The sequence below is a fragment of the Diplotaxodon limnothrissa genome, linkage group LG14 (assembly GCF_057381915.1).
Source record: "Diplotaxodon limnothrissa isolate DT_005_m linkage group LG14, D_limnothrissa_male_GT1.1, whole genome shotgun sequence".
Taxonomy (NCBI): domain Eukaryota; kingdom Metazoa; phylum Chordata; class Actinopteri; order Cichliformes; family Cichlidae; genus Diplotaxodon; species Diplotaxodon limnothrissa.
In genome coordinates this window covers 7166720-7178950 of record NC_140609.1, presented here as the reverse complement: position 1 = coordinate 7178950, position 12231 = coordinate 7166720, and the positions used below count along the sequence as shown (strand labels likewise).

At 41.7% G+C, this 12231-nt stretch overlaps 1 protein-coding gene across 1 annotated transcript in view; it reads left to right on the top strand.

Moving 5' to 3' along the window:
- LOC146618301 (solute carrier family 12 member 9) overlaps nt 1–6439 on the top strand; it is an 83032-nt gene extending 76593 nt beyond the window's left edge. Inside the window, exons 11-13 of the mRNA XM_085370775.1 lie at nt 2245–2419; nt 3738–3884; nt 4687–6439. Coding sequence (XP_085226901.1) covers nt 2245–2419; nt 3738–3884; nt 4687–5642 — 1278 coding nt within the window. The 3' untranslated portion in view covers nt 5643–6439. The remainder of the gene's footprint in view (nt 1–2244; nt 2420–3737; nt 3885–4686) is intronic.
- Nucleotides 6440–12231: the final 5792 nt, after the last annotated feature.

Here is a 12231-nt window from a genome sequence, read left to right as displayed (position 1 = left end):
ATGGGGCAAAATATGGGTGTGTGTGGTTGGAGGATGTGTTTGTGCGTGTGTGCGCGCGCAAGGGGGGGAGAATATTTTTCTTGTAAAACAAAGGGGGGCCCAGTAAAAAAAGGTTTGGGAAGCACTGCTTTAGAAGAAAGTGGGCTTCTGTTGTTGAAGAAGTTGCTAAAAAATCTTTCTAAAGATGACTGCCTGTACAGATGGTAGAGGAATGAAATTCATAGTTTCTGAAACCTTCCTTAATGTACCTCATGCTAAATCTCAGGACCAATAAAAGTCAATTTTCCTTGATGCCAAAAAAAACAGACACAGAAAAGTGAGCAAAACACATACAGTGGGGCAAAAAAGTATTTAGTCAGCCACCGATTGTGCAAGTTCCCCCACTTAAAATGATGACAGAGGTCAGTAATTTGCACCAGAGGTACACTTCAACTGTGAGAGACAGAATGTGAAAAAAAAATCCATGAATCCACATGGTAGGATTTGTAAAGAATTTATTCGTAAATCAGGGTGGAAAATAAGTATTTGGTCACCTCAAACAAGGAAAATCTCTGGCTCTCACAGACCTGTAACGTCTTCTGTAAGAAGCTTTTCTGTCCCCCACTCGTTACCTGTATGAATGGCACCTGTTTGAACTCATCATCTGTATAAAAGACACCTGCCCACAGCCTCAAACAGTCAGACTCCAAACTCCGCCATGGCCAAGACCAAAGAGCTTTCGAAGGACACCAGGAAAAGTATTGTAGACCTGCACCAGACTGGGAAGAGTGAATCTACAATAGGCAAGCAGCTTGGTGTGAAAAAATCAACTGTGGGAGCAATCATCAGAAAATGGAAGACATACAAGACCACTGATAATCTCCCTCGATCTGGGGCTCCACGCAAGATCTCATCCCGTGGGGTCAAAATGATCATGAGAACGGTGAGCAAAGATCCCAGAACCACACGGGGGGACCTGGTGAATGACCTGCAGAGAGCTGGGACCAAAGTAACAAAGGTCACCATCAGTAACACACTACAACGGCAGGGAATCAAATCCCGCAGTGCCAGACGTGTTCCGCTGCTGAAGCCAGTGCATGTCCAGGCCCGTCTGAAGTTTGCCAGAGAGCACATGGATGATACAGCAGAGGATTGGGAGAATGTCATGTGGTCAGATGAAACCAAAGTAGAACTTTTTGGTATAAACTCAACTCGTCGTGTTTGGAGGAAGAAGAATACTGAGTTGCATCCCAAGAACACCATACCTACTGTGAAGCATGGGGGTGGAAACATCATGCTATGGGGCTGTTTTTCTGCCAAGGGGACAGGACGACTGATCCGTGTTAAGGACAGAATGAATGGGGCCATGTATCGTGAGATTTTGAGCCAAAACCTCCTTCCATCAGTGAGAACTTTGAAGATGAAACGAGGCTGGGTCTTCCAACATGACAATGATCCAAAACACACCGCCCGGGCAACAAAGGAGTGGCTCTGTAAGAAGCATTTGAAAGTCCTGGAGTGGCCTAGCCAGTCTCCAGACCTCAACCCCATAGAAAATCTGTGGCGGGAGTTGAAAGTCCATGTTGCTCGGCGACAGCCCCAAAACATCACTGCTCTCGAGAAGATCTGCATGGAGGAATGGGCCAAAATACCAGCTACTGTGTGTGCAAACCTGGTAAAGACCTATAGTAAACGTTTGACCTCTGTTATTGCCAACAAAGGTTATGTTACAAAGTATTGAGTTGTATTTTTGTTATTGACCAAATACTTATTTTCCACCCTGATTTACGAATAAATTCTTTACAAATCCTACCATGTGAATTCATGGATTTTTTTTTTTCACATTCTGTCTCTCACAGTTGAAGTGTACCTCTGGTGCAAATTACTGACCTCTGTCATCATTTTAAGTGGGGGAACTTGCACAATCGGTGGCTGACTAAATACTTTTTTGCCCCACTGTATATTGGCAATTTCAGCTTGAAGTGTTGTTTTTTTTCCCCTGCACAATATCAAATATTATGGAAATTAACATTAAGTGAAAAAACTAAAATTTAGGTCATTGCAAGTTCAGTCACATCTGGATATTTATTTTGGTGGGACTCAAATGGACTTGAGCATGAGACAGCTGCAGATACAACTCAGATTTAGTGAAAGTCAAACTAGAGGCTTCTGTGGAATGCAGGTTTAGTGAAGTAGGAGTTTATGGGGTTAAAAACGCACAGATTCTCCAACAGCTCTGCTTACATGTCTCTCTTCAACCTTTAGGTGCGTAAGTATTTGCTAATGCTGGACGTGAGGAAGGACCACGTCAAATTCTGGAGACCTCAGATCCTGCTCATGGTTTCCAACCCTCGCAGTAGCGTGGGCCTCATCACCTTCATCAACGACATCAAGAAGAGCGGCCTGTACGTGCTGGGACATGTCCAGCTCGGAGACCTTAGTAAGAACACCAAAGTTCGATTTAAACCTCGAGAAACTTTTTTCGTTTATTTAATCAGCTTCTTCTCCAGTGACTTTTGCATTAGGAGGATTCGAAGGCTTACTTCTGCACCATTTCTCATGTACACCCACTCAGTGTGAGAGAGAGAGACTATTAATTATGAGCAAAATAAATATGGGATGCTGAGAAGATATTGTTTTTGGAGGATTTTAACATGATTATGATATTTAAAAGCAGCAGAGGCAACAAAAAAATCTTCTTTCCCTGAGAACTTCAACTGTATTGCTATAAAATATATCAAATATACCACTATCACTAAAGTCCTTTCATTTTGGTTCAGTTTAAAATGGCCAAATATGGAAAGTATATGAGTGAGAAATGCGCCTCTATGTTGGCAATGCAGTCCAAAGTTCCAGACTGAGCGGTTCATTGTTTAATGGACCTCTTCAGAATGCTAACCCGTTCTCTTTGACATCGCCTCATCTGCTGCTGTCGAGGGAAGTAATCGCACGCACAAAGCTCTGGAGGCACCTCCTTTCTACACACTTGCAGATTTTCAAGGGGCAAGGTCATTGATTGTCTTTTTCTTTGTCTTCCGTGGGGTGTAAAGGGGTGGGGGAGATGATGGCAGACCGGGACTGGCCATGAATGGAGTGCTCCCAGTCCAAATCCTTTGTGTTTCACAGTGGAAAAAAATGATATGTTCATTAGCCACTGAAGGGCCCTTCTCTCACTTGACGAGCCACTTGGTCTTGAGAAATATGAGCGAGCTATTCATTCACATAATTACACTGAAGTGGAGTTTGTTGTTGAGGATTTGCACATTGCCCTGCTAATCTATTTTGAGTCTACCCATTTATGCTTACAATTGTGCAGCAGCTGTTTGCCTTAAAGCTGAATGGAATACATGGCAGCTTCTAGCACAGTTCAAACAACCACAGGACGCCTGTAGACGTGGCCTCTGGATGGCCCTCTACATACATGCTGATGCTTTTTTTTGGGATGACTGATCACCTGCTCGCCTGTTTGTGCTTCCCTGTATCTTTCATTCTTTATCCAAGTCTGTCTACACTGTCATTTGCGCTTGCATCTTTCTGTTTCTTCCCTCTCCTCCATATCTCAGCATGCTCTCTTGCATCTCACTCACGCTCTGCCTCTAATTCCAGCTCTGTCAACTCACTTCTCCACTCCCTCCTTTTACTTTTTGGCTTTCCTGCTTCTGGGTCCATTTCCTTCTCATTCTCTGAATCTTAGCACACTTCTGTTCAACTGTCAGATGTATTTCTAGTGCAATTCAACTTTATGTTTTTTTTTCCAGACACTTTGCCGTCTGACCCTCTGCAGGCCCAATATGAGTCCTGGTTGTCCCTGGTGGACCATCTAAATATCAAAGCCTTTGTCAACCTGACCTTAGCTGATTCTGTACGTCATGGTGTCCAACATCTCCTCTTCATTTCAGGACTTGGTCAGTACCCCTATTAATAACGCACATTGTCCTTATTTGTTATTAAATTCAAAGGCAAGTATCAATATACTAATATGATTTTTGTTCCTTCCACGTACTTACATTTTGATTAAAGCCAATGCCTAATGAATGTTTTTACATTTACATTATATTATATTATTATTTAGACTGTCAAAAAATAGTACCTGCTCTTCAACCAGTGGTTTGGTTACTATGTTTACTCAAAGTTTCAAGTATTGAACTAAACTGCCCAAACATCCAGAAGCAGACACGTTAACACTCTAAGATGATATGCTGTGTCGGTTATTGAGCTGCGATATCCAAACTGCTATTTGCACTTTTTATCTATGTGCCCAAAATGCACTTGATTTTAACTTCTTGTAGTTTCTATGTAAATGTGTTTATTTAACATGCCTGAAATGCACCATAACCCTAATCCCGCCCCAAGGGCAAGGACTGGCAGCATATCAAAAGAGTCACATTTGATCAAAAAGGTCTTTACAGAGCCACAAAACATACAGTACTGCGCAAAAGTCTTGAGTTACTCACTAGTTCTATATATTTTGCTTCCAAGGAGCCAGATTTTCTTGTTATTTTGTTCAAGTTGTCTTAAGTAATAGTTCTCCAGGCTTTCATAAGGTCTTTTAAAAATTTTCTTTAGCCATCGGTTGCTCTTTTGCTCACTTTCAGTCCAGGCCATGTAACGGACATATTGTGAATCATTCTAAGTCTTCCACTCTCAACATTATAGGAAATGAATGATGGTAATAAAAGAAAAAATTTTTGCCTTTCCTCTTCCCAGGTGGGATGCGTCCTAACACCCTTGTCCTGGGTTTCTATGATGACTGTCTTCCAAAAGACAAACTGATTGAACCATCAATGTCGAGCACTCAGTCCACAGATCCCTCAGGTCCTTCTCACGAGCCAGAGCAACCTCCTCTCTTCCACTTTGTATCCCTGCGGGGCTCTAGTAACAGACTGGACTATGGTGAATTTGGAGACGGAAAGGTTCTAGGGTCCCAGGAGTATGTAGCTATCATTGCTGATGCCATGAAGATGCTCAAGAACGTGGTACTAGCTCGATACTTCAACAACTTTGACAGAGCCCAGGTTCTCTCACCTCCCTCCTGCACTCCCGGGAAGAGAGCTGTGTATGTGGATGTCTGGCCAGTCAACCTCCTACGCCCAGACAGCTGTAGCTATGTGGATACCTGCTCTCTATTCCTGCTGCAGCTGGCATGTATCCTTAACATGGTGCGGGACTGGCGCAAAGCTACACTGCGTCTCTTCCTGTGTGTTGAGGAGGGCCGAAGTGTGAGGGGCCCGGAGGAGAAGCTCAGCCAGCTGCTTAAGGAGTTGAGAATTAAGGCTCAGATCCACCCCGTGCCTTGGGATCAGCAGGTGGCACTACACTGGCAGCGTCAAGGCAACTGGGGGAAGAAACAGCTGGATGCTACTACGGAAGAGAAGAAGCTGCAACCTGAGGAGGAGGAGGATGAGGAGAACGAAGAAGATTACGTCAACAGCTTCCCAAGCAACGCCACACGTGTGTCAGATGACTACCTTTCAGCTGTCAACAAGCTGATCCTGGATCAGTCCCGGCCCCAACCCGCTGTGCGTTTCTTGTACTTGCCACGCCCCCCAGCTGACACCCGCCGCTATACTGCTTACCTGCGCCAGCTGGACCTGCTGACTCAGGACCTTGGCCCTACGCTGCTCATCCACGGCGTAACACCAGTCATCACCACCGACCTTTGAAACGGCACGCTCGATGAAGTGTGCTTCACACACAGAGTTTTCTTGAATTCACTGAAGGTGTGTGGACCTCGGAGCTGCCTTTGTCTGACCTGTCCACCCAACAGTAGTTCAACAAAACACCTCGTCACTCACAGAGACCGTCTGCACTCCCTTGCACATTTTACACTGACACAGAGCAAAGTCGTCAGTTTCAACTTGACTGTCTACATATTTACCATTTCTTTATTTTATATGTGCACTCCAGTAAAAATTCTAGTATTCCAATCAAGCCCCTGAAGGCACCATCATATTCCATTTATGGACCTCATTTCAATATAAGATGAGTACAATCAGATGATGATTGGATTTACCAAAATAATGTTTTCAGGGGAAAAGCAGGAGGTGAATGTTGAAAAAGTAGAGCCAGTCAATCAAAAAACCACAGTCAAATGGCACAATTGTTCTCACTTTTCACCAGTGTTACATTAATGAGCTAAATCGCTCGCAGCAGGCTCAGCTAGTTTTAAATTTCCCCTCTCCTAGAGCTTCCTTCCCTGTTTTCTTACAATAATCATTCTATTTTAGTTTTTTACTTTACTTCCAGATCAAAAAGTGCCTTGCTAGTTAGGGAGCTGGAGTTGGACTGTTAGACCTTGACTCGTGAAATCTGCATTTTTTGCCTTTACAAATGAAACACCCGAACAATAACAATGGTGCTTGATGCCTTTAAGGTTTAATTCCAAACATCTTGCGTGTGGGATCTGAGAAACACACTCCACCTTTTATCCAAATACACTTTTGTCCCTCCACTGCCAAATAGCAGCCTTCCAACATTAATTTAACATGTTTACAATGCAAATCGTTACTGTGATTATCTATGTTTTATTGATATGTCATTTTTGGTACGGCGTTGTTGGCCAGGCTTAATTGAAGTAACTTCTTTGCCTTTTACCTAAACCATTTCTTTAGTGAGTCTATGTAGCTTTTGCTAAACTGTATGGACAAATTTATGGGATATTTGTAACTGCTAGATTACCAATATACATAGTGTGTCATCCCTGTGTGACCCAGGATTCTGTGGCAAATTGGATTTCCATTCTTTGGAAAATCCCTCTCTTTTCTGTAAAAATCTGAAGGCTAGGGGTCCATAAATATTTCATGTAAAATAAATTAATTCACTTCAACTTACACTTGAAACTCTTTTTCACCCTGACTCCAACATGCCTGTGTGGTACTTGAAGAGAGGTTGGTGCTTGGTTTTGGACATGGCTTGAAATGTTTGTTGGGGGGTTTTTTTTGCAGTTTTTGGAATGACACATATTTTTATTTCTCGACCCACTGGGTCCACTCTGTTGCTACAGCTGGGTTCCCTTTTGGACACTACAGCCCCCAACAAGCAACTGATTATAGAGTTCTTCTTTGTCCTGCAAAAAAAATAAATCACATGCTTTATTGAAAGAATGAAATGTTTAGAGTTTGATATATACTTTTAAATTGAAATGGCAGATAAATAATAAAATGTTTGTATTATATGTCCTTTTTGTTTTGTTATACCTGCTCAGATTGTTTGCAAAAGCCAGATCAAACTTAACTACTTCTCCAAATGTCTGCACTTTGTTTCCTTCAGCCTTAGACCAGTTTATGCGTCTTTGAGAAGAGATCTGAGGGGTTTTTGTGAGCGCTTGTTTGTGTGAGGTAAACTTTGGAAATAGGGCTGAGATAGCTCAGCAGCTCAGACAGAGAGATTCTAGAGGGTGCCAGCCAGCCAAATTACTTTGTCCTACAGTCACCCTCGTTGCCAACCAGGCAGAAATGGATTCCATCTCCGTTCTGAGGTGAACAACAGATTGGAGAAATAAGCCCAAATAACCATCGATATCTGTTCAGGAGGAGGGAGGCTGACATTTATCACTGAGGGAAAGACGTGAGCTCTGAGAGGATTGGGTCTGCGTGTGTGCAGAGAAAAAAAGATCGCAACTTAGTTTTCTGACGTGCTTGTTTATTGGTTGCACCATTAATGGCATGTAATTAGTCTTAAGAAAAATGCAATTTGTAAGTAGATCGAAACAAATCCCAATCAGTATGAATCAAACAAACTGATATATAATCCAACATGAATCAAAAATACAAAGGCGTATGCTCTTACAATTTACAGTTGACAAGCAGTTTGATTAGATTTTCCCTTTCTTTTTGTCGTAAATATACTATTAGTTTTACAATGAAATCATCCCATGTACAAATAATCCCTGAGAGCCAAAAGCTCAGACAGTTTCTGACTGTTGGTAAGAGAGGATATTCCTAATATGGTCATCTCAAGCACACTCCTCTAGCCTTAAGCACAGAAGCTCCGCCCAGCTGTACAAACCTGTTCATGAGAAAGACCCAGTTAGAAGAACGCTTGCTTGAATCAGACATCAGGACGATTTTTGGGGTGGCTGTAGGTGTGAATGTTAGATACAGAGCACTTGGGCTTAGAAAGTGCTTGTGTGAATAGGTGAATGAGGCATTTTGTATAAGTGCTCCGAGTGCTCAAATAGAGCAGAAAAGCACTGTATAAGAGCCAGTCTATTTGCTGTTTATCTCCTGTGTGATGCACTGTGTTTAACAAGCTACTGAATGCCTAAATTCTCTTTATAATTAATAAAGTATCTATCACTTGAATCTATCACTGCTTACTTTCATTCTCCATACACATGATTTAATGAAAGAAGAAAATATAGACTAGCAAGTCAGAAATTTTGCTCATTAAAAGAAAAACTGACAACTAACTATGTTTGGGAATGAGCTGCCTGAATGGATAGCATATGTTGTGTTTTAGACTCCAGAATTCGTCTCCTTTAAATTATTATTATCACGTTAGGAAACAGGCAGCAAGAAAAGGATGGCCTGTACATGCACTGCATCTTGAAAACAAATGGTTAAAACATTTTCACAAATATGAACACATTTTTTGAATTTTGGCATGAAAAAAAAATGTAAATGATGCCAAAAAAAAGCCAAAAGCAACCATCAGTGAGATACAGAAATGTGCTGCGAATGAAATATTACTGTATACACAATGAGTAGCAACCCACACAAAAACATGCAACCCAATGAGCCACTATTATAAACACTGGAAATGCAAATGTTATGAGTATGTATACATTTTTTTTTATTATACACTTATTATTATTATTACTATGACAACCCTGCTCTGCCACGTGTGCAGCCCTGATCAGAGGAAACCTGTCACCTCTACAGTGTGTCAGAGCTCTAACCACTGGGGATCCCATCGGCACACACCACCGTACTTCATCACTTCTAATTTCTACAGCACTTTAAATTTCATCTCCCTCTCTACATCTCCAGATCCACTTAATTGTACATGACACGCAGATTGCCAGAGTCATCAGATGGATCGGAGAGGGAGAGAGAAGACGGGAGGAGAGGAGGAAGGGGGGTGTCAAGTAGGATTTGGTCATGCTGACACCCAGATTCAATTACTAGTTAAGGTTTTCGGAGGCCAAACAGGCCGCTGGCTTTTCCTGTGAATCATGTGTGCATGCAAATGTGTAGAAAGTGCATCCTCACATTTTAAGATTTTGAATAGCTAAAGCTCTCACATTGATACAGCAGTCTCAGTGCATTTGAGATGTCTTACATACTGAACGCGTGTTGTCCACTTTTAGTAGGATGATATTAGGATTGTTCAGTAAATGCTCAATATCTGCTGTTTTGATGATAACAATCCTTAAGGTCTGCACATCTCATGCAATAATAAAGTGAGGCTTAGCATGTTACTTCTTCATGGCACAGCTCTATTTTCTAAGCAGCTATTAGCCAGTTTGCATTTCACTGGGTACTTTTCAATCATAGACTATGAACAAACAGTGTTTTTCCAAAGCTTGACCTTCTGAGATATTGTTGCAGAAAATTTCATGTTTTTAATGTTTGATGTTTAAAAGACATTCAAGGGAGAAAAACAATACCTTGTGAACTCACAGTTAGAAAAAAGGGGGCAAAAATGATAAATCTGTAAATATTGGACAGATGCCAGTAAAAATGTCATAATTGTTTTGGGGTTTTTGTGTGTGTGTGTGTGTGTGTGTCATCTTCTTTCTGTTTTCTTCTTGTCTGCTCTTCTTTCAGTTTACTTGCTGCTTTACTTTTAGGGTTACTGTTTTCACTTTCGTCCTTTGTTCTTTTCCCACACTAGTATCTCATTGCATGTGGCTGAGTTGACCTTATTTACCAGCTCTCACTTGGGTGTATTTGGTATCAATTTGTCATTGTTTGGGGCAAATGAATAGTCCGTTTGTTTGGAAAAAATGAAAAGAAACCTGAAAGTCTCTTTCAACTTTCTTGCGTGGCAGCTGGTCGAATTTTTATGAATACAAGGGGGTCTAAGAGTTACATCTTTTTAGGTCAATCAGTATGTGTATGTATGAACAAACGGATTACATAAAGTGGCATTTACTTTTCCATTTCACAAAGAATTTCTTGGCTTAATACTTCAAATCAAATCAAATCACTTTATTGTCACATCACATGTGCAGGTACACTGGTACAGTACATGTGAGTGAAATTCTTGTGTGCGAGCTTCACAAGCAACAGAGGTGTGCAAAAATACAATAACATAAGAACAAGCAAAATATAAGAATGGTAAATGGCCTGCATTTGTATAGCGCTTTTCTAGTCCCTAAGGACCCCAAAGCGCTTTACACAACCAGTCATCCACCCATTCACACACTGGTGATGGCAAGCTACATTGTAGCCACAGCCACCCTGGGGCGCACTGACAGTGGCAAGGCTGCCGGACACTGGCGCCACCGGGCCCTCTGACCACCACCAGGGGGGAAAAAGCATTCATAAAGCATAGATTGCCACATTCTGGGGTCAATAGTAGGAACTTGTTTATAGGTGTAGGGAGGAAAGGGAATGCAGGGTATGATTCTGTTTAAGACCATAGTAAAGGTCAGAGTAAAGTTGAAATAGCTTTGTGTACAACACTGCAATTGGCACATGTTGCTTTGGTAAAAAAAACAAAATTAGTAAGGAACTGAACACTGTTGGAACACGAGTTGTCTTGTGATTGACAAAAGAGTCTGATGCTCTTCCATCTGAGCTACCCAGGCTCCAAAAGTCACACTTTTGTCATCTGGTCCACACATTTAAATATATATTTTTTCTGTTCTGTAAAAATGTGAACTTTTAACCTGTTATTTCACTGTATGTACTAGCGACGATTTGCAGTTAGATATTATTAAATCATTATGTCAGACAAAAGCCAATGCAAGTATTTAATTCTAGGGGGAGACATGCCCCCCTAGGCTGTATTATGAATTGAATTGAATAGGAATTGGATTACAAACCCTACCAAGAGGTAGGTCAATCATATAGTGAGTGTTCTGCAGGGTGGTCTTCCACAAATGCTACCTGCACTTGATGGACTTTGCTAAGCTGCACCGTCTGTGTTTAGTTTTTGATTCAATGTGAATGACCCACTTAGTTGTAAGCTGTTTTATGAAGTCCTACCAACAAACCTACCAAGTGCTAGATGGTGATCAAAATGACTTTGCCGAAACCCAGGCTCGAAATACAGTCCTTTAGATGTTCAGTCTAACGCTCTCCCAACTGAGCAATTTTGGCACATTTTGCTTTAGAAAGTACTCAAAAATTGCATTTTAATAACCAGTCATGTCTACCACTGGCCAAACTGCACTCCAGCTGACCCACTCATACTTTTAAGCTTTGGATTTTACAGTGAACACAGCCATGTGATGAACTCTGCTCTCTTAATTTTTAACTGGCTTTCTCTCAGTGGACTACAGTGCCAACCGCCATGTTTGACCAAGATGTGCATTATAATTGGAAACTGCACCAAGACAACCCAGGTGGAAATGTTCTGACAAGGATTTGCAGTTAGATTTTATTAAATCGTGATATCAGACAAGAGCCAACGCAACTATTTAATTCTACGGGGAGACATGCACTTAGCCCTAGGTTGTATTACATAGTTTGATGACCAACCCTACCAAGAGGTAGGCAGGTCAATCATTTAGTGAGTGTTCACCAGGAGCATCTGGATGAGTGCTTTCTACAAAGTCCAACTTCACTTGCTGGACTTTGCTAAGCTGCACCGTCTGTGTTTAGTTTTTGATTCGATGGGAATGATCCACTTTGTTGTAGGCTGTATTATGAAGTCCTACCAACAAACCTACCAAGACGGTGATCAAAATGGCTTTGCCGAAACCCAGACCCCCTTAACGACTTTTTTTCTAAAACGCGACTAGTGACAAATCTGCCGTTATTAGAGACTTATTTATGACGACTTTTAGACGTGAAAGCGCGTATCGCTCTTACTCTAAATAAGCAGCGGGTAGGTGCCAAAGCACTTACAGGCGGAGGATAGTCCTCCCCCAGCTGCTATCAGGGCAGGGCTGACTGTAACGCAGTCTGTTCTTCTTTTACTGTTATGTTAGCATGACCAATTATGCAAATTAGGCGATGACATCATTTAGTGACTTCTAGCAACTTTTAGGACAACCAGTAGCGATTTTCCTTACTGAGGAGTTGGCAACACTGGTAGTGATGTGTCGGTCGCGAACAGTGTTGCTAACTCCACAGTAAG